This window comes from Staurois parvus, unplaced genomic scaffold, assembly GCF_062004578.1.
Source record: "Staurois parvus isolate SC_StPar_1 unplaced genomic scaffold, SC_StPar_1.0 ptg000058l, whole genome shotgun sequence".
Taxonomy (NCBI): domain Eukaryota; kingdom Metazoa; phylum Chordata; class Amphibia; order Anura; family Ranidae; genus Staurois; species Staurois parvus.
In genome coordinates, this window is record NW_028317854.1 from 544,332 (window position 1) to 565,702 (window position 21,371).

Consider the following 21,371-nt stretch of genomic DNA (forward strand, 5'->3'; position numbering starts at 1 on the left):
CAGTTCAGTGTAGGTAGGCAGAAACATTTTAAACATATATTCCTGTCATGTACGTAGTTAGTGATCTTACCTAAAATCCCAAGTTTTACTGGAAACATCAGCGACACTCCAACCGGAAACCCGATGAGGTAAAACCCCAAAATCATTATAATAGCACCATATTTTTGCCTTCCTGTTCCTCTTAATATTCCACAGCAGGCTGACTACAATAGAATAATTAATGTTAAATGTTGTATACTTTTATCTTCAACAGGACCACTATGAAAATTATCGTGTGTGAACTGAGAAAACTGTGCAGCAACCTATCAATGAACTCATTTTATTTTGCACAGATTATTAAACAAAAAACTTTTTCCACCCAGTCACTTATACATATGTTTTCATTAATATTCACTTAAAGTAGAACTTTAGTCAGAAAATAATTCCTTGGCACCTTTTGTAGGTATAACTATGTAAAACATTAAAAATAAGTACCTATGCTGGTTAAAATCTAGCAATAAACTGTCGCACTCTGCTCTGCACATGCTCAGTTGCTCTCTATTGCTTGGCACTGTGCTGAAGAGCCACTAGAGTTCGATCTGCAAACAGCCTAAAGATTTACTGCTGCTCAGGGGCTTTGGGCTTCAGCAAAATGGCAGCTTCCAGCAAGAGGAAACAGCAGCAATGCTGGAGGCAATTTACAGCACACACTAATTTTGGTAGCATAATTATTAATGCAAAATGTACCGTATGTTCCTTGGTAAAGAACATTATTTTTTATCAAGTTGTTATGAGTAAAGTACCACTTTAATTTATACATAAATAATGAGCTAAATAATAAAATACTTACAATTGTACCTTGACACAGGTGAAATGGAGCAAATACGAGTATAACATGTGACACCAAAATAATGATATCTCTGCATTTAACAACAAAGGAAAAATAAAATCACATAGGATCATGCTACAAAACATTTACCATGACAGTAAAGTATAAAAATAATTTCTCCTGTTTTACGTAGGTTAGGACAAGTAAATAAACTATCCATTTCACTTACTAATAACTGTACCAGTGTAGATAAATTCTCCTTTCTTTACTATGTAGATGTGTTTATTATACTCATTGAAGCTGCATATTTACCAGACTGCAACTGTTTGGAAAATGAAGAATGAGCAGTTGTAAATAGAAAAAAAAATGAAACTTTAAAATAGTGGTCCTACACTTTCACTAGAATCCTAATAAAATTTGTGAATGTATTCACAAGTGTAAGTAAAGTTCAGGAGCAAAACAAGGAGAAAAAACAAAGAATCACTGTTATGACTCAAGAAAGTAGAAAGTCAGTATTCTACTGAAATACAGGTTATCTGTTCTATTACGTCTTTTGCAACATGTGTCAGGGCACTCAATATTTTGGGGTATCTTTAGGGTTAGATAAATAAATCCCCCAATCCCTACTCCCTACCCACCTAATCTACTCTAATCTAAACCTACCCACCTAAACCCTGACAGCAGGTCCATTTGTGGTGATAACATTCCCTATTCAGAAATGTTTTTGGCGCTGCCAATGCAGTAACGTTCTTAAAATTGAATGGGCTGTATGTATACCATTGCAGTAAGCCCCTATTTATGTCAAAGGGAAGTTACTGTCCAGATACAGGCAGCACGAAGAATAATTCTTAATGAAGGATACAAACTCTGTACACTTCAATCAGAGGGAGGTAAGTTGGCACTTTCCTTGGTGTGGGGGGTTAAGCTTTGTACGTTAGGGAATGAAAGCGGGGGAATTTTTATCTAAAGCTGGCTTTGTCCAGGTGTGCACTGGGGTTCTTCCTGTCAGTCCCTACATCACTATTATGTCTTATAATGATGTAATGGCAGGCACTCTATCCAACACACCTGCCAGGTAACACTGACACCATTGATTTGAGAGGCTATTCTCCCCCTGTTGTCCATAATTCCATTGCCACCAATGATTTAACCACTTGCCTACCAGGCACTTATACCCCCTTCCTTACCAGGCCAATTTTCAGCTTTCAGCGCTGCCGCACTTTGATTGACAATTGCACGGTCATGCAACATTGTACCCATATGAAATTTTGATCATTTTTTTCTCACAAATAGAGCTTTCTTTTGGTGGTATTTAATCGCCACTGGGCGCTTTACTTTTTGCGCTATAAATTAAAAAAAGTGCAAAAAATTTGAAAAAAAAAAAGTTTATTTGTATCTTTTATAAAATTTTTCAAACAGGTATTTTTTCTCCTTCACTGATTTGCGTTGATGAGGCGGCACTGATGGGCACTGATAGGCGGCACTGATGGGCAGCACTAAAGGGCACTGATAGGCAGTACTAATGAGGTGGCACGGATAGGCGGCACTGATAGACAGCACTAATTAGGGGTCACGGATAGGCGGCACTGATATGCAGCACTGATAGGCGGCACTGATAGGTGACACTGATGATGGGTACTGATAGACGGCACTGACTGGCATCACTTCTGGGCACTGACTGGCGGCACTGACTGGCACAACCCCTGGGCACTGACTGGTGGCACTGACTGGCAGCACTGCCTGGCTGCACTGGTGGGTGGCACTGGTGGGCAGCACTGGTGGGTGGGCACAGGTGGGTGGCACTGGTGGGCACAGGTGGGTGGGCACAGGTGGGTGGCACTGCTGGGCACATGTAGGTGGCACTTCTGGGCACAGGTAGGTGGCACTGCAGAGTGGCACAGGTGGGTGCACTGCTGGGCACAGGTGGGGGCACTGCTGGGCACAGGTGGGGGCACTGCTGGGAATGGGTGGGCGGGGCTAGTGGGCGCACTGCTGGGCGGAACTTGCGGGTGTCACTGCTGGGCACCGATCATCAGGGCACTGATCATCAGTGCCCTGATGATCGGTGCCGATCCCCGCTCTGACAACTGCCGGTTCTCGGCAGTACTTTCCTCACGATCTGACAGCGTGAGGAAAGTGCAGCCGAGAACCGGCACTTGCATTTCCCTGTGATCAGCGTGTCATTGGACACCGCTGATCACGTGGTAAAAGGCCGGTGGGATCGGCCTTTCACCGCATCACGTGATCAGCTGTGTCCGTAGGACACAGCGATCACGGAGATCGCCGAGTGCGCGCCCCCTGGGGCGCGCAGGAGAGCGCGTTCTGGGAGGACGTCATATGACGTCCACTCAGAACTGGCCGGCCGCGGTGAAGCCGTCATTCGGCTATGCGCGGTCGGCAAGAGGTTAAGAAGCTGTTCTTCCTAGGGCACTAAGGCAATCATACCACTGACACCAATGATCTGGGGACTATTCTCCCACTGAGGTTGTAACAGGATGCGTAATCAGTCAATTGATCAAACAGATGATAGCTTTACCTTGAACCTTACCAAACTCTTATCAAAAGAGTGTGCATGCAGTAGAGAACAATGTTAAACTGATTTGTATAAATGGAAGCCAGTGCCTATATCTATATATATATACTGTATATATATATATCTATATATCTATATCACAGGACCTTCTTCTATCTTGCTCCCTGGTCTCCTCCTCCCACGCACGACTGCAAGACTTCTCCAGGTCCTCCCCCATCCTCTGGAACTCACTACCCCAATCCATCAGACTGTCACCGTCCCTCCTCACCTTCAGGCGCTCCCTGAAAACCCACCTCTTCAGGGAAGCCTACCCCACCCTCACCTAACAGCCGCTGCCCTTCCCTCCTCCTACCACTTCATCCCCCACAGCCGCTTCCTCCGGTGCCTCTACCCCCTCCCTCCTAGATTGTAAGCTCGAAAGAGTAGGGCCCTCTAACCCCTTGTGTACTGTTTGATGTTACTGTTCTGTTTCATGTATTGTCCCCCCCATTGTACAGCGCTGAGCAAACCCTTTGGCGCTATATAAACACGATAAATAAATAAATAAATAAATAAATATATCTAAGCATAATGTTCGTTTTTGTCAATGTGTGTATTTCTATTACAGTAAACTCATATTTTTGACTGATTACTCATTTTTTAAATAAATTTTAAACATACATTTTGTAAGCCCATACTCTTTTGTATAAACTTTTTTTTTTCTTTTAACTGCTGGTACAGAAAGAATTTACTACAGTCTCACTAAGGTTGAGAGCCACTGGCTACTGTCTAGAGCAGCCTTTTTCAACCAGGATACCCAGGCTCCCTGGGGTGCCTTCAGGCTTCTTCAGGGGTGCCTTCTTCATGCTTCTTCAGGGGTGCTTTAGCAATACGCCTAAAAATTGCCCAAAACTTGTATATAAGCTAGCCTCTAACGTTGGGTGTACTATGTGTGTTGATGTTGCTGCATTATGTAAAACTTATAAAATAGTTTTTTTAAATTTTAGAATGCGGTGCCTCGAGATTGTGCAGAATTTTAAAGTGTGCCTTGACTGAAAAAAAGTTGAGAACACTGGTCTAGAGAACATGCAACATAAGGGAATTTGTGTTATCTGGACTCTCTAAGGTGTTCTAAGCTAATATGCAAGATACTGAGTTTAAGGGTCAGTTCACACCACAAAAATGCACTCCGGATGCATTCCGGATATGTTTTTGCTTACAGTTTATACCACACTCTGTTCTGATGCAGTTTTAATGCAGTTTGCTATGTTCCAGTACAGTTCTGTGCAGAAAAAAATGCAGCATGTTCTACATTTTTTTCTGCACCGGAAACTGACTAGAACTGACTGCACTGACTGCACTGGTGTGAACTATGGCCCTTGGAATACATAGAAAACTCTGTGAGTGCATTTCTGATGCAGAAAAAAAATGCACTGGACTGCATGTAGTGTTAACAAGCCCTCAAGCAAAGTGGATTGCCAGCTAAGCCCTGATGGTGCATCCCAGTAAAAGCCTTCTTTGGCCATTTATTCTCTTCTGCCTCACCATTAAAGACTTTTTTCTTTAAATTATTTTCTTTGCAAACCAAAAAAAAATGTAACTTGTCCCTAAATTCCCTACCATAATAAACTGGTCCAGATATATTTTTATCTGGGTAGCTATGATTTTTTTACTTATGCCAAAACAGGGTAGTGTTTTTAATATCAATTTTCTGTATAGAAACTTATAAAAACCCTTGTGCAAAAATGGAAGATCACTATATATTATCATGCCACAAACTGTATCAAGGAGAGAAATCATTGTTTAAATGGATTTGAAGAAGTATTTACATAATACTCACCTATCATTTGTAAACATATAACCTATGACACTTCTCAGTGCAAGTACAGTACAGCAGACCAACAGGCAACCAGATACTGAAAAACAGGAAGTACAGATTAGTCTGAAAAAAGAATTTAATGTGTGAACTGTTTGGTATATGCCCACTAATACATCAAATAACAGTAACCAAATCAGAAGTGGTACTCAAAGCCCAAGAAAATTGCACAATTGAAAACAAATGGCGATAAATGCAAGACTAATGTTTACCAATAGTGATGGGCCGAACACCCCCCCTGTTCGAATTGCGGCCAAAAATCCAAACCTACTGAAAGGTCAACCATGAACTTCAAACTGGGACAATTCACTAAGCTGTCTGAGTATGCGATAGATGCTGCACAGCTACTAACATACTGCATGAGTTATATTATTAAGTCATGCGGTATTTTAGTAGTGAAGACATTCTTTATTGTTTCAGCTGTCAGTGGGGTTCCTCACTGACAGCTGAATGTAAAAAGAATTGCTGACATTGCCCGGCAATTAAAAAGTGTTTTAAAAACGCGTGGGATCCCCCCTCCATCCATACCAAGACGTTCGGGTCTGTATGGATTTTGAGGAGAACCCCCACAGCAGAATTAAAAAAAAAATGGTGGTGGTCCCCCCCCAGAATCCATACCATATCCTTGTCCGAGCATGAAGCTCGGCAGCTCAGATAAAGGGGTGAAGGAGCAAGCGCCCCCACCTCCTGAACCATATTAGGCCACATGCCCTCAACATGGGGGGAGCTTTAAGATGGGGGGGCTCCCGTGGATTGTGGTTGTGGGGGTCTGTGAGCGGGGGGCTTATCGGAATCTGCAAGCCCCCTTTAACAAGGGGGCCCCCAGATCCCGGCACCCCTACGTGAATGAGTATGGGGTACATAGTACTGCTACCCATTCACAAAAAAAAAAGGGTAGTGTAAAAATGAGAAGAGACAACTCCTTTATTAAAGACAAAAACAAAAAATGTCCCCCGAAGTAGATCTGTCAATCACAATGCCTGCCGCCTGTGACCACCTGTGGTCAGGTGCATTGCTTTGACCACTCACAATGCACTGTCAGGGTGCAGTGCATTGTGGGGCATGGCATGGTGAACAGCCTGCCGAACGCCCTTATTATTCGTGTGTTCGCTGAGCACATGAGTGGCCCATGTTTGAGTCGAACTTATGTTCGATTGAACTTGAAGCCCAACACTATTTACCAAATGTGTTCTTGAGTGTTAACCAATCTCTGAAAGGTTTTGCCCCCTTCATGACCAGGACATTTTTGCTATTTAGAACTGTGCTATTTTAACTAGCTGCCGACCGCAGATAGCCGAATGACGGCTGCACTGCGGCCGGCCAGTTCTGAGTGGACGTCATATGACGTCCTCCCAGAACGCGCTCTCCTGCACGCCCCAGGGGGCACGCACCCGGCGATCTCCGTGATCGCTGTGTCCTACGGACACAGCTGATCACGTGATGTGGTAAAAGGCCAATCACAGCGGCCTTTTACCACGTGATCAGCGGTGTCCAATGACACGCTGATCACAGGGAAATGCAAGTGCCGGTTCTCGGCTGCACTTTCCTCACGCTGTCAGATCGTGAGGAAAGTACTGCCGAGAACCGGCAGTTGTCAGAGCGGGGATCGGCACCGATCATCAGGGCACTGATGATCAGTGTCCTGATGATCGGTGCCCAGCAGTGCCACCCGCAAATTCCGCCCAGCAGTGCGCCCACTAGCTCCGCCCACCTGTGCCCAGCAGATCACCCACCTGTGCCCAGCAGTGCACCCACCTGTGCCACTCTGCAGTGCCACCCACCTGTGCCCACCCACCAGTGCTGCCCACCAGTGCCACCCACCAGTGCTGCCAGTCAGTGCCACCAGTCAGTGCCCAGGGGTTGTGCCAGTCAGTGCCACCAGTCAGTGCCCAGCAGTGATGCCAGTCAGTGCCGTCTATCAGTACCCATCATCAGTGTCAGCTATCAGTGCCACCTATCAGTGCTGCATATTAGTGCCGCCTATCCGTGACACCTCATTAGTGCTGTCTATCAGTGCCGCCTATCCGTGCCACCTCATTAGTACTGCCTATCAGTGCCCTTTAGTGCTGCCTATCAGTGCCCATCAGTGCCGCCTATCAGTGCCCATCAGTGCTGCCTCATCAACGCACATCAGCGAAGGAGAAAAAATACCTGTTTGAAAAATTTTATAATAGAAACAAAGAAAATTTTTTTAATTTTTTGCACTTTTTTTATTTATAGCGCAAAAAGTAAAGTGCCCAGTGGCGATTAAATACCACCAAAAGAAAGCTCTATTTGTGAGAAAAAAATGATCAAAATTTCATACGGTTACAATGTTGCATGACCGTGCAATTGCCAATCAAAGTGCGGCAGCGCTGAAGGCTGAAAATTGGCCTGGTAAATAAGGGGGTATAAGTGCCTGGTAGGCAAGTGGTTAACTGGCAATTCCTCAGTCATGCAACACTACCCAAATGAAATTGATATAACTTTTTTTTTTACACAAATAGAACTTTTGGTGGTATTTGATCACCACTGAGTCTTTCATTTTTTGATATATAAATAACAAATACTGAGAATTTTGAAAAAAAACAAATTTTCCTTAGTTTCTGTTATAAAATTTTGCAAACAAATAAACTTTCTTCATAAATTTAGGACAAAATTCAGTCTGCTACATTTCTTTGGTAAAAAATAACCGCAAATCAGTGTTTATTATTTAGTCTACATTATAGAGTTTACAAACTAGAGTTAAACAATTTAAAATTGATTGATCCCAATGTACTGACTGCCTACCTCATTTCTTCAGACCCTAAAATGCCAGGACAGTACAAGTATTCCCCAAAAGACCCCTTTTTAGAATGTAGACATTCTAAGGTATTTAGTAAAAGGCATGGCAAGTTTTTGGAAGTTGTCTTTTTTTTTTTTTATACTATTTTTTGGAAAGTGAAGAAATTAAATAAAATTTATTTTTATTTCACATTTTTTTTTAACATACTGTCACAGTGCAGTACAGCATCATCATGACTGGTGTGATGGTGATCGGGGTTACTGACTGGTGATAGTATGTAAAAAAAAAGTAATGATTTCTTATTCAACTTTTTAAACATTTTTTCTTTTTTTTTACCATATTGTTATCAGTTGTCAGGGGTGATCAGGGATTTTTTTTACACTGTGACTGGTGCAGTACTAGTGCAGTACAGCATCATCATATGACTGGTTTGGTGGTGATAAGGGATACTGACCAGTGACAGTATGTAAAAAATATTAATAATAATAAAAATAGTAATAATAATAACAATAATAATTTTTGATTAATTTTTTTAAATTTATTTTTGTACAATTTTTTTTCATACTGTCATCAGGGTAGTTCAGTGTCACCATTGTGATATGGATGGAGGGGGTGTGTTAACAGCGATTTTTTTTTTTAACAATGATCCTTGTAACAGCAATAATTTGAACTGTCATGAATGGTTTTCATTTGTGACTCATTGTTTACTTTTGTGATGCTGTGACTGGCTCACAGCTCTCACATGCAGAGCGTTCTGTAATTGGCCCAGGTACCATGTGATCACTGGTGACCAATCACAGATCACACACAGTAGTAAACAATGATGTCATGAATGGATTCCATTAATTTATTTATTTCAGGTACTTATATAGCGCTGTCAATTTACGCAGCGCTTTACATATATGTATTGTACATTCACATCAGTCCCTAACCCTCAAGGGGCGTACAATCTAAGGTCCCTAACTTACATTCATACATGCACATACTAGGGCCAATTTAGACAGGATCCAATTAACCTACCAGAATGTCTTTGGAGTGTGGGAGGAAACCGGAGTACCCGGAGGAAACCCACGCAGACACAGGGAGAACATGCAAACTCCAGGCAGGTGGTGCCGTGGTTGGGATTCATGACTCTTCTTTCCTAGGTGACATGTGATCACACAGCGATAACGTGGTATCTGGCCGCTCACAGCAGCCAGATACAAAGCACCACAATCCACTGTGTCCGGTGGACACAGAGGTTGCAGATTGCACCGCTGTGTGCCCCAAGGCACAGGAGTATCACAACATACTGGTGTTTGGTATTTAGTTCTGGTGCAGAAAAATGCAGAATGCTGTACCTTTTTAAAATGCACATGAAAGCACTGCAAATGTATAAACTAGGCTCATTGGACTACATTTTTCTTGTATATATGTTTTTGCTGCATTTAAAATGCACCTGACTGCATCTGGTGTAAATAAGCCCTAAAACGGTGAGCTCTAGATAGTAATAAAATCTCTGTATGCATTCTAATTGTTTCCTATTCCTTCTAAAACTACAAATAGTTTTGGGTAAAAAAAGTTCAGGCTAAATTCACACTCCAGGTGGCATGTGAAATCGGACAGTGGTTAATATTATTTAGAATAAGGTGTACTTAAGATGTCACATTTCTAGTAGCAAGGGGGACTTTAAAAAGATATTATCAGAGGGTACAAACTGCTGCAGGTATGAAGCAATATTTGCCATGGACTCCCATACCCTACTGTCATGGTCGAATGCCAGGCTTTAAGAATGGCAAAGTTCCCACATTTTCAATTACTGTCAGAGATTGCCACAAAGCACCACCCCCACATTGGCCCATTACTATGATGGACATCATAACTGGCCAATTGGCGGTAAGAGCGGAATGAAATTTGGCCTTAACAGAAAGATAGGAGAGATGTGCAGGTGTGTGTAGGCATCTCTAGCATTTAGCTTCCTTTTTCCTAGTGAAAGAACCTCCTTATGTACTATGTTGGTCTGGTGCTATACAGCTGTGCCTTGATTATAATCAAAATGATTGGGTAGGTGGGTTGTGTTCTATGTCCTCATTTCATGTCTTTACTCTGAGTGCAAGTTTCCATATATAACAAATTATTTTCCATTTATATTCATGATGAGGTGTATGGTAGATGTTGTCTTTTTAGCATAAGTGAATTTTGGATGCAGCAAAGTTCATGATGGTGGTATACAGTGGAGCACATTTTGGGAAACATTGCACCTATGTACACATGAAAATACTAGTGCAAACACAAAAATTGAGAGTAAACATGTTGTAGAAACTAGAGAAAATGAGAACTGAGAGTCATGTTCACAGAAACCAGATACCTGTGCAGTAAAGTACAACTTTAGTAGACTTTTTGGCTTGTTCGATGTCTCCCGCTCCTAAAGCCATTCCAATTCTGATATTTGCAGTTGTGCTAAAGCCCATGGGAAGCTGTACAGGAAAATATAGTATGAATTAAAAATCTGGTCAAGACATTTCTTTGATGCTTACCCCCGCAGCAGCCACTTGGTATGATAGGTTCTCTGTGCTGCCACGACTCTGTAAACTGCTGTGTCCCCTCTGGTACACCTGGTTATATAGGTTGAAGGCTGCACACACTTGTATAACTAAAAGTGGTTCTAAAGGCTTAAGGTTTTTTTACCTTCATGCAGGGGCGGACTGACCATTTGGAAACTTGGGCACTGCCCGAGGGCCCGGGGTCAGTGGGGGGCCCCATGAGATGCCCCTGGTACCTTTTTCATAGGCTTTTTTGAGTTTGGGCAAGGACACAGGGGCCCCATGATCACCTATTGCCCGGGGGCCCCATGAGTTGTCAGTCCGCCCCTGCCTTCATGTATTCTATGCATTCATTTCTATGCATTCAGTTTGCAGCTCCCACTCCCCTCAGCCCCCCTTATCCTCACCTAAGCCTGATCCTGACTCAGTGAGGTGCACAAGAACAGAAACTCTCCTGGGTCTCTGCCTCCTCATTGTCTGAGACGCAATAGCAGGAGCCGTTGGCTCCCACTGCTGTCAATCACAGTCAGTGGGGAGGGAGGGAGGGGGGTTGGGGGGAGCATGCTATGTGCATCTCATAGACATACAAAGGCGGCTCAGGAGTGAGCACACACGAGTGCCCCCAAAGCAAGCAGCTTGCTCTGGGGGCTCTCAGCAAGAGGAGTGGCCTGGATCGCCGGCAGGGGATATGAAAAGAGGAGGTTTGAGGCTGCTCTGTGCAAAACCATTGCACAGAGCAGGTAAGTATGATCTAGTGTGGTGGTATACTAATATTTAAAGTTATTGTAAAGGTTCCAATATGGTTTTAAATAAACATATTAACAACTTAATGGCATATAAAATAAGTAAAGTATGGAAAGACAAGATAAATGCAATGCATAAACCAATAAACAAAATAAATTTGTTAGGATGCACTAGACTAATTGATCTTCACCACTTGTGTGCCCCAAAAATCACACCCTGCTTACCAGATTCTCAGACGTCAATGAAACAGAGGTCTGGCTACTCAATAAGGGATAAACCCAAATGGATGGATGGATGACGCAGACATCAGCAATCCAATGAAATGAGCTGGCTCCGGATTATACTATTAGCAAGCAAGAAGGGGAAGATCTCTCATAGTGTAGAATTTAAAATCATCTTTTTTTTTATTAAAGTAAAGAAGCTACTCACAAGTAACAAAACTCTGTTGCATCAGTAACCTGTTGGACGAAACACATTGGTCGGAGCTACAGCGGTGACGTCATCATGCCCCTCATAGCTCTGATCAGGAAAAACAGAGATTATGATGCCGGTTTATTTTATACACTTGTGAGTAGTTTCTTTACTTTCATAAAAAAATTATGATTTTAAATACAACACTATGAGAGAACTTCTCCTTCCCGCTATTTATTAATGCAATCCAGAGCCGGTTCGTTTCGCTGGATTGCTAATGTCGGCCTGATCCATCCATTTGGGTTGTGTCCCTCAATGTGTAGCCAGACCTCCATTTCTTTGAGGCCTGAGGATCTGGTAAGTAGGGTGCGATTGTTGGAGCACACAAGTGGAGAAGATTTTGTTTATCAGTGGGATCTTTTGGGCTGCTTTATTCGCACTGGATTCTCCATTTGGTTATGGAATGTAAACTCAGTACTTTTTGAATACATCTATGAACTTTTAAGACTACCTGCTACACTGCCGAGGCTACAGATCCGATGAGTGGGTTCCATACCCAGATCATCACAAGTTGCAAGTGACTGTGTCAAGTTCAATTGTCTTTCTTCTAGCTCAACACACTTTACACTATAGCATATCACACCGAGGCTCAGACTGTCCAGCTTATTCTGTATTGCATCTTACTGACTAGGGCCTTATTAACATCCTGAATTGCAGGACTTTGGCTACAGCATGTTCCCCCCTGCAGAAAGACTGATACTAGTGTCTCATTTCAAGTCTTTCACCTTCAAAGGAACTTGCTTCATCAGACTAGCTTACCATCTTTTAGGAGGGGTCAACCTCTGCTGAAGTCTGCTTCCGCCTCTAAACCCTCTGCAATCTTAGCTAAGCTTTGCCTTCATTCTTTGTGTTAAAGAGATTTTCACCTAAATCACTCAAATAAGGAAGCAACGCTTTGTAAATGATGAAGGTAGCAGGGAACGGTGACAAGGGTGAGGCTCCTTCTAGCACATTTTCTCCATCATATAACCTTCAACGGATTTATTTTTTTCCTTGAGCTACAGACAGAACAGCGACATGAACCAAAAATGTTGACATGTAGGCCTCAGCTGAGTTACTGGCACATTAGATGAACGTATGGCCATCAGCAGACTCACAGTGGGAGCATGTTCAAAGGATCAGGATGGCTGAGCAGTCTAAGGCAATGTGTTCAGTTTGTAGTCTCCACTGGAGCCATGGGTTCAAATCTGACATCTGTTTAACCTTTTCATTGCTTGCCATTAAGGATCTCTTGTTTGTCCATGCTCTATCTCTAGCAAAACAAAAATATGGTGTCCCACACTGCAAAAACAGGGCTCCATAGCTCAGGGGTTAGAGCACTGGTCTTGTAAACCAGGGGTTGCAACTTCAAATCTCTCTGGGGCCTGTCTGCAGTTCCTGGTGAATGTATCTCCCAAAGCAGCATAATAAGAATGTGTCCCAAGGAAATATAAGGTTATGAATAATTGAAGGGCTCTAGATTGCAAAATCAAAACATTAGGAAAACTTGAATTTCTAAAAATCTTTAACCGCTTGCCGCCCTGCCACTGTGTATATACGTGTGCAGGGCGGCAGTGGAGCGCAAAACCACGTTTAAAAACGGGTTCCGCGCTCCCGACACTTTCGCCGGCAGGGAGCACGCGCGCGCGCTCCCGCCGACCCGCGGGTGACACTATTTGATCCAGGAGGGATCAATCATTAGATTTCAGCCAGTGATTTCTGGCTGAAATCACATGATCGGTCCCTGTCCTATCCTGTCCTGTGTTGACATACACACAGGGCAGGATATGATGTCATTCTTCTCTGCCTGGACACATTCCGTTCCAGACAGAGAAGAAGACATCCAAAAAGTGAGTACACAAGCACTACACTACAGTTAGAACACTCTAGGACACATTTAACCCCCTGATCGCCCCCCCCCCTCCAGTTAACCCTTCACTGCCCTGTCACCAGTGTTACTGATCAGTGAAGCGATTTTTACTGATCAGTGTCGCTGGCGACTTCCGATAGAGTTAGCGCCCCTCCCAGATAGCGCCAGATTGCCCGCCAGTACACCAGTAATCCCGTTTAACCCCTTGATCTCCCCCCCCTCCAGTTAACCCCTTCACTGCCCTGTCACCCAGTGTCACTGATCAGTGAACCAATTTTTACTGATCACTGTATCAGTGTCGCTGGCGACTTCCGATAGAGTTAGCGCCCCTCCCAGATAGCGCCAGTTTGCCCGCCAGTACACCAGTAATCCCGTTTAACCCCTTGATCGCCCCCCCCTCTAGTTAACCCCTTCACTGCCCTGTCACCAGTGTCACTGATCAGTGAACCAATTTTTACAGATCACTGTATCAGTGTCGCTGGCGACTTCCGATAGAGTTAGCGCCCCTCCCAGATAGCGCCAGATTGCCCGCCAGTACACCAGTAATCCCGTTTAACCCCTTGATCTCCCCCCCCCTCCAGTTAACCCCTTCACTGCCCTGTCACCCAGTGTCACTGATCAGTGAACCAATTTTTACTGATCACTGTATCAGTGTCGCTGGCGACTTCCGATAGAGTTAGCGCCCCTCCCAGATAGCGCCAGTTTGCCCGCCAGTACACCAGTAATCCCGTTTAACCCCTTGATCGCCCCCCCCCTCTAGTTAACCCCTTCACTGCCCTGTCACCAGTGTCACTGATCAGTGAACCAATTTTTACAGATCACTGTATCAGTGTCGCTGGCGACTTCCGATAGAGTTAGCGCCCCTCCCAGATAGCGCCAGATTGCCCGCCAGTACACCAGTAATCCCGTTTAACCCCTTGATCGCCCCCCCCCTCCAGTTAAACCCTTCACTGCCTGTCACCCAGTGTCACTGATCAGTGAACCAATTTTTACTGATCACTGTATCAGTGTCGCTGGCGACTTCCGATAGAGTTAGCGCCCCTCCCAGATAGCGCCAGTTTGCCCGCCAGTACACCAGTAACCCCGTTTAACCCCTTGATCGCCCCCCCTCCAGTTAACCCCTTCACTGCCCTGTCACCCAGTGTCACTGATCAGTGAACCAATTTTTACTGATCACTGTATCAGTGTCGCTGGCGACTTCCGATAGAGTTAGCGCCCCTCCCAGATAGCGCCAGATTGCCCGCCAGTACACCAGTAATCCCGTTTAACCCCTTGATCGCCCCCCCCCCCCCCCAGTTAAACCCTTCACTGCCCTGTCACCCAGTGTCACTGATCAGTGAACCAATTTTTACTGATCACTGTATCAGTGTCGCTGGCGACTTCCGATAGAGTTAGCGCCCCTCCCAGATAGCGCCAGTTTGCCCGCCAGTACACCAGTAATCCCGTTTAACCCCTTGATCGCCCCCCCCCCCAGTTAACCCCTGCACTGCCCTGTCACCAGTGTCACTGATCAGTGAACCAATTTTTACTGATCACTGTATCAGTGTCGCTGGCGACTTCCGATAGAGTTAGCGCCCCTCCCAGATAGCGCCAGATTGCCCGCCAGTACACCAGTAATCCCGTTTAACCCCTTGATCACCCCCCCTCTAGTTAACCCCTTCACTGCCCTGTCACCAGTGTCACTGATCAGTGAACCAATTTTTACAGATCACTGTATCAGTGTCGCTGGCGACTTCCGATAGAGTTAGCGCCCCTCCCAGATAGCGCCAGATTGCCCGCCAGTACACCAGTAATCCCGTTTAACCCCTTGATCGCCCCCCCCCCCCTCCAGTTAAACCCTTTACTGCCTGTCACCCAGTGTCACTGATCAGTGAACCAATTTTTACTGATCACTGTATCAGTGTCGCTGGCGACTTCCGATAGAGTTAGCGCCCCTCCCAGATAGCGCCAGTTTGCCCGCCAGTACACCAGTAACCCCGTTTAACCCCTTGATCGCCCCCCCCCTCCAGTTAACCCCTTCACTGCCCTGTCACCCAGTGTCACTGATCAGTGAACCAATTTTTACTGATCACTGTATCAGTGTCGCTGGCGACTTCCGATAGAGTTAGCGTTCCTCCCAGATAGCGCCAGATTGCCCGCCAGTACACCAGTAATCCCGTTTAACCCCTTGATCGCCCCCCCCCCCCCCAGTTAAACCCTTCACTGCCCTGTCACCCAGTGTCACTGATCAGTGAACCAATTTTTACTGATCACTGTATCAGTGTCGCTGGCGACTTCCGATAGAGTTAGCGCCCCTCCCAGATAGCGCCAGTTTGCCCGCCAGTACACCAGTAATCCCGTTTAACCCCTTGATCGCCCCCCCCCCCAGTTAACCCCTGCACTGCCCTGTCACCAGTGTCACTGATCAGTGAACCAATTTTTACTGATCACTGTATCAGTGTCGCTGGCGACTTCCGATAGAGTTAGCGCCCCTCCCAGATAGCGCCAGATTGCCCGCCAGTACACCAGTAATCCCGTTTAACCCCTTGATCACCCCCCCTCCAGTTAACCCCTTCACTGCCCTGTCACCAGTGTCACTGATCAGTGAACCAATTTTTACTGATCACTGTATCAGTGTCGCTGGCGACTTCCGATAGAGTTAGCGCCCCTCCCAGATAGCGCCAGTTTGCCCGCCAGTACACCAGTAATCCCGTTTAATCCCTTGATCGCCCCCCCCCAGTTAACCCCTGCACTGCCCTGTCACCAGTGTCACTGATCAGTGAACCAATTTTTACTGATCACTGTATCAGTGTCGCTGGCGACTTCCGATAGATTTAGCGCCCCTCCCAGATAGCGCCAGCTTGCCCGCCAGTACACCAGTAAACCCGTTTAACCCCTTGATCGCCCCCCCAGTTAACCCCTTCACTGCCCTGTCACCAGTGTCACTGATCAGTGAACCAATTTTTACTGATCACTGTATCAGTGTCGCTGGCGACTTCCGATAGTGTTAGCGCCCCTCCCAGATAGGGCCAGTTTGCCCGCCAGTACACCAGTAATCCCGTTTAACCCCTTGATCACCCCCCCCCAGTTAACCCCTTCACTGCCCTGTCACCAGTGTCACTGATCAGTGAACCAATTTTTACTGATCACTGTATCAGTGTCGCTGGCGACTTCCGATAGTGTTAGCGCCCCTCCCAGATAGCGCCAGATTGCCCGCTAGTACACCAGTAATCCCATTTAACCCCTTAATCTCCCCCCCCCCAGTTAACCCATGCACTGCCCTGTCACCAGTGTCACTGATCAGTGAACCGATTTTTACTGATCACTGTATCAGTGTCGCTGGCGACTTCCGATAGAGTTAGCGCCCCTCCCAGATAGCGCCAGATTGCCCGCCAGTACACCAGTAATCCCGTTTAACCCCTTGATCACCCCCCCCCTCCAGTTAACCCCTTCACTGCCCTGTCACCAGTGTCACTGATCAGTGAACCAATTTTTACTGATCACTGTATCAGTGTCGCTGGCGACTTCCGATAGTGTTAGCGCCCCTCCCAGATAGCGCCAGTTTGCCCGCTAGTGCACCAGAAATCCCATTTAACCCCTTGATCGCCCCCCCCCCAGTTAACCCCTTCACTGCCCTGTCACCAGTGTCATTGATTACAGTGAACAGATTTTTACTGATCACTGTATTAGTGTCACTGGTGACTTCCGATAGTGTTAGCGCCCCTCCTAGATAGCGCCAGTTTGCCCGCTAATGCACGGGATTTTTTTTACCAAAAACATGTAGCAGAATACATTTTGGCTTAAATTTATGACTAACTTTGAGTTTACGATATATTTTTTATAGCTGAAAGTAGAAAATATTGTTTTTTTTTCAAAATTTTTGTGGTTTTTTTGTTTATAGCGCAAAAAATAAAAAGCGCACAGGTGATCAAATACCACCAAAAGAAAGCTCTATTTGTGTGAAAAAAAGGACATAATTTTCGTTTGGGTGCAGCATTGCATGACCGCGCAATTATCATTTGAGTTAGTGCAGCGCTGTATAGCAAAAAAAGGCATAAATTACAGCATCTATACCATAGTTTGTAGACGCTATAACTTTCACACAAAGCAATCAATATACACTTATTGGGATTTTTTTTACCAAAAACATGTAGCAGAATACATTTTGGCTTAAATTTATGACTAACTTTGAGTTTACGATATATTTTTTATAGCTGAAAGTAGAAAATATTGTTTTTTTTCAAAATTTTTGTGGTTTTTTTGTTTATAGCGCAAAAAATAAAAAGCGCACAGGTGAACAAATACCACCAAAAGAAAGCTCTATTTGTGTGAAAAAAGGAACGTAATTTTCGTTTGGGTGCAGCATTGCATGACCGCGCAATTATCATTTGAGTTAGTGCAGCGCTGTATAGCAAAAAAAGGCATAAATTACAGTATCTATACCATAGTTTGTAGACGCTATAACTTTCACACAAAGCAATCAATATACACTTATTGGGATTTTTTTTACCAAAAACATGTAGCAGAATACATTTTGGCTTAAATTTATGACTAACTTTGAGTTTACGATATATTTTTTATAGCTGAAAGTAGAAAATATTGTTTTTTTTCAAAATTTTTGTGGTTTTTTTGTTTATAGCGCAAAAAATAAAAAGCGCACAGGTGAACAAATACCACCAAAAGAAAGCTCTATTTGTGTGAAAAAAGGAACGTAATTTTCGTTTGGGTGCAGCATTGCATGACCGCGCAATTATCATTTGAGTTAGTGCAGCGCTGTATAGCAAAAAAAGGCATAAATTACAGTATCTATACCATAGTTTGTAGACGCTATAACTTTCACACAAAGCAATCAATATACACTTATTGGGATTTTTTTTACCAAAAACATGTAGCAGAATACATTTTGGCTTAAATTTATGACTAACTTTGAGTTTACGATATATTTTTTATAGCTGAAAGTAGAAAATATTGTTTTTTTCAAAATTTTTGTGGTTTTTTTGTTTATAGCGCAAAAAATAAAAAGCGCACAGGTGATCAAATACCACCAAAAGAAAGCTCTATTTGTGTGAAAAAAAGGACATAATTTTCGTTTGGGTGCAGCATTGCATGACCGCGCAATTATCATTTGAGTTAGTGCAGCGCTGTATAGCAAAAAAAGGCATAAATTACAGCATCTATACCATAGTTTGTAGACGCTATAACTTTCACACAAAGCAATCAATATACACTTATTGGGATTTTTTTTACCAAAAACATGTAGCAGAATACATTTTGGCTTAAATTTATGACTAACTTTGAGTTTACGATATATTTTTTATAGCTGAAAGTAGAAAATATTGTTTTTTTTCAAAATTTTTGTGGTTTTTTTGTTTATAGCGCAAAAAATAAAAAGCGCACAGGTGAACAAATACCACCAAAAGAAAGCTCTATTTGTGTGAAAAAAGGAACGTAATTTTCGTTTGGATGCAGCATTGCATGACCGCGCAATTATCATTTGAGTTAGTGCAGCGCTGTATAGCAAAAAAAGGCATAAATTACAGTATCTATACCATAGTTTGTAGACGCTATAACTTTCACACAAAGCAATCAATATACACTTATTGGGATTTTTTTTACCAAAAACATGTAGCAGAATACATTTTGGCTTAAATTTATGACTAACTTTGAGTTTACGATATATTTTTTATAGCTGAAAGTAGAAAATATTGTTTTTTTTCAAAATTTTTGTGGTTTTTTTGTTTATAGCGCAAAAAATAAAAAGCGCACAGGTGAACAAATACCACCAAAAGAAAGCTCTATTTGTGTGAAAAAAAGGACGTAATTTTCGTTTGGGTGCAGCATTGCATGACCGCGCAATTATCATTTGAGTTAGTGCAGCGCTGTATAGCAAAAAAAGGCATAAATTACAGTATCTATACCATAGTTTGTAGACGCTATAACTTTCACACAAAGCAATCAATATACACTTATTGGGATTTTTTTTACCAAAAACATGTAGCAGAATACATTTTGGCTTAAATTTATGACTAACTTTGAGTTTACGATATATTTTTTATAGCTGAAAGTAGAAAATATTGTTTTTTTTCAAAATTTTCGTGGTTTTTTTGTTTATAGCGCAAAAAATAAAAAGCGCACAGGTGATCAAATACCACCAAAAGAAAGCTCTATTTGTGTGAAAAAAAGGACGTAAATTTTGTTTGGGTATAGCATTGCATGACCGCGCAATTATCATTTGAATTAGTGCAGCGCCAAACAGCAAAAAAAGGCCTGGTCATTAAGGGGGGTAAATCCTCTGGGGCTCAAGTGGTTAATGAGGCAATATCTGCTAGAAACACTCTTTAATTCTGCGTCAAAGGAAACGTGCACTTCAAGCAATTAGCAATATCTTGTTAACTGCAAAACAGTTGCTATCTGCCTGTCCTTGTATGAAGATACTACTTTAGCACTCTTAACATCTGGCTTTCTTTTTTTCTTCCAATGTTTTGTAAATAATGAAGGTAGCAGGGAACGGTGACAAGGGTGAGGCTCCTTCTTGTGCATTTTCTCCATCATGTAACCTTTAACAGATTAATTTTTTTCCTGAGCTCCAAGCGGAACTGCGACATGAACCACAAATGTTGACATGTAGGCCTCAGCAGAGTTACCAGCATATGAGATCAAAGAATGAACATTATCAGGCTCACACTGGTAGCTTGCTCCCAGAGTCAGGATGGCCAAGTGGTCTAAAGCACTGCATTCAGGTTGCAATCTCCACTGAAGGCGTGGGTTCAAATCCCTCTTCCAACATCTGTTTAAGCATTTCATTGCTCACCATTAAGGTTGTTTGCTCATCTAGCGCTCTATCTCTAGTGAAACACAAAAGGTGTTCCGCACTGCAAACACAGGGCTCCATAACTCAGGGGTTAGAGCACTGGTCTTGTAAACCAGGGGTCGCAATTTCGAATTCTCGCTGGGGCCTGTCTGCTGTTCTTGGTGACCGCATCTCACAAAGCGGTGCAATAAGAATTTTCCCAAAAAGCTCAAAGGAAATATAAGGTTATGAATATTTGAAGGGATATTGTTCTTTATTACATTGTTGAATCTTTTAGAGTGTTTTACTCTTATTTTATGCACATTTACTGGTATTTTTGTTATGTTTGCACACTTTCTATTCTGACCTCAATATAACCAGAATATTTGCTCAACTTAAACTCTGTATGCTTATTTATGATTAAAAGCCAGGGAGCCCTCCTGGCCAAAGATTCACAGTCAAGGGCTGTACTTCCAAAGTAGGCTCAGAACAGACAGGGAATCCAAAAATACTTAGTGGCCTTCAAGAGGGTAGCACTACATGTGGGGGCTCATCTGGGATTTCACTGTCTAGAGTGTTGTGAGCCTCAGGAAGAGAACATGGAACCCTACAATGCAAACACAGACGAAGGGGTGTACCTGAATCTGAACCCTCTACTTCGTCTGATTTTGCCAGGGGAATACCTGCCACCAGATTGACTGAACTAGGGAAGTTCATAGAGACTGTGTTGAAAAGTTCTACTTCAATCATCAGTTGTAACTATCAAAGACTGGGATTCTTCTCTGGTAAGATACCCACTCCCCTTGGAGAGGATGCCTTTGACACTTCGACTGATCAAGCTATACAGGTCATAGAAGAATGAGAGGTAGCCAATGCTGTGAAGAAGCAGAGAGTAGTGGAGAATTTGTAGACTCCTGCCTCTGACACTGTACGGAATATGAAGGAGACAAGCGTGTGCGACAAGAGTGTTCACTCCCAAATGAGCAGCAGTGTGACAGGAAGGAAGGGGGCACATACAATAGATATGTTTGTATGTCTGCCATATACCTAGGTAAC

At 43.5% G+C, this 21,371-nt stretch overlaps 1 protein-coding gene across 2 annotated transcripts in view; it reads right to left on the reverse strand.

Moving 5' to 3' along the window:
• LOC149469840 (multidrug and toxin extrusion protein 2-like) overlaps positions 1-21,371 on the reverse strand; it is a 124,166-nt gene that overhangs the window by 18,484 nt on the left and 84,311 nt on the right. Inside the window, exons 11-14 of one of the 2 annotated variants that reach the window (XM_089668439.1) lie at positions 10,308-10,416; positions 5,161-5,236; positions 830-899; positions 71-203 (exon numbers count right to left, since the gene is read on the reverse strand). In XM_089668439.1, the coding sequence (XP_089524565.1) occupies positions 71-203; positions 830-899; positions 5,161-5,236; positions 10,308-10,416 (388 nt within the window). Of the gene's footprint in view, positions 1-70; positions 204-825; positions 900-5,160; positions 5,237-10,307; positions 10,417-21,371 lie in introns of both variants that reach the window. The other variant, XM_089668438.1, reaches the window with a different exon arrangement.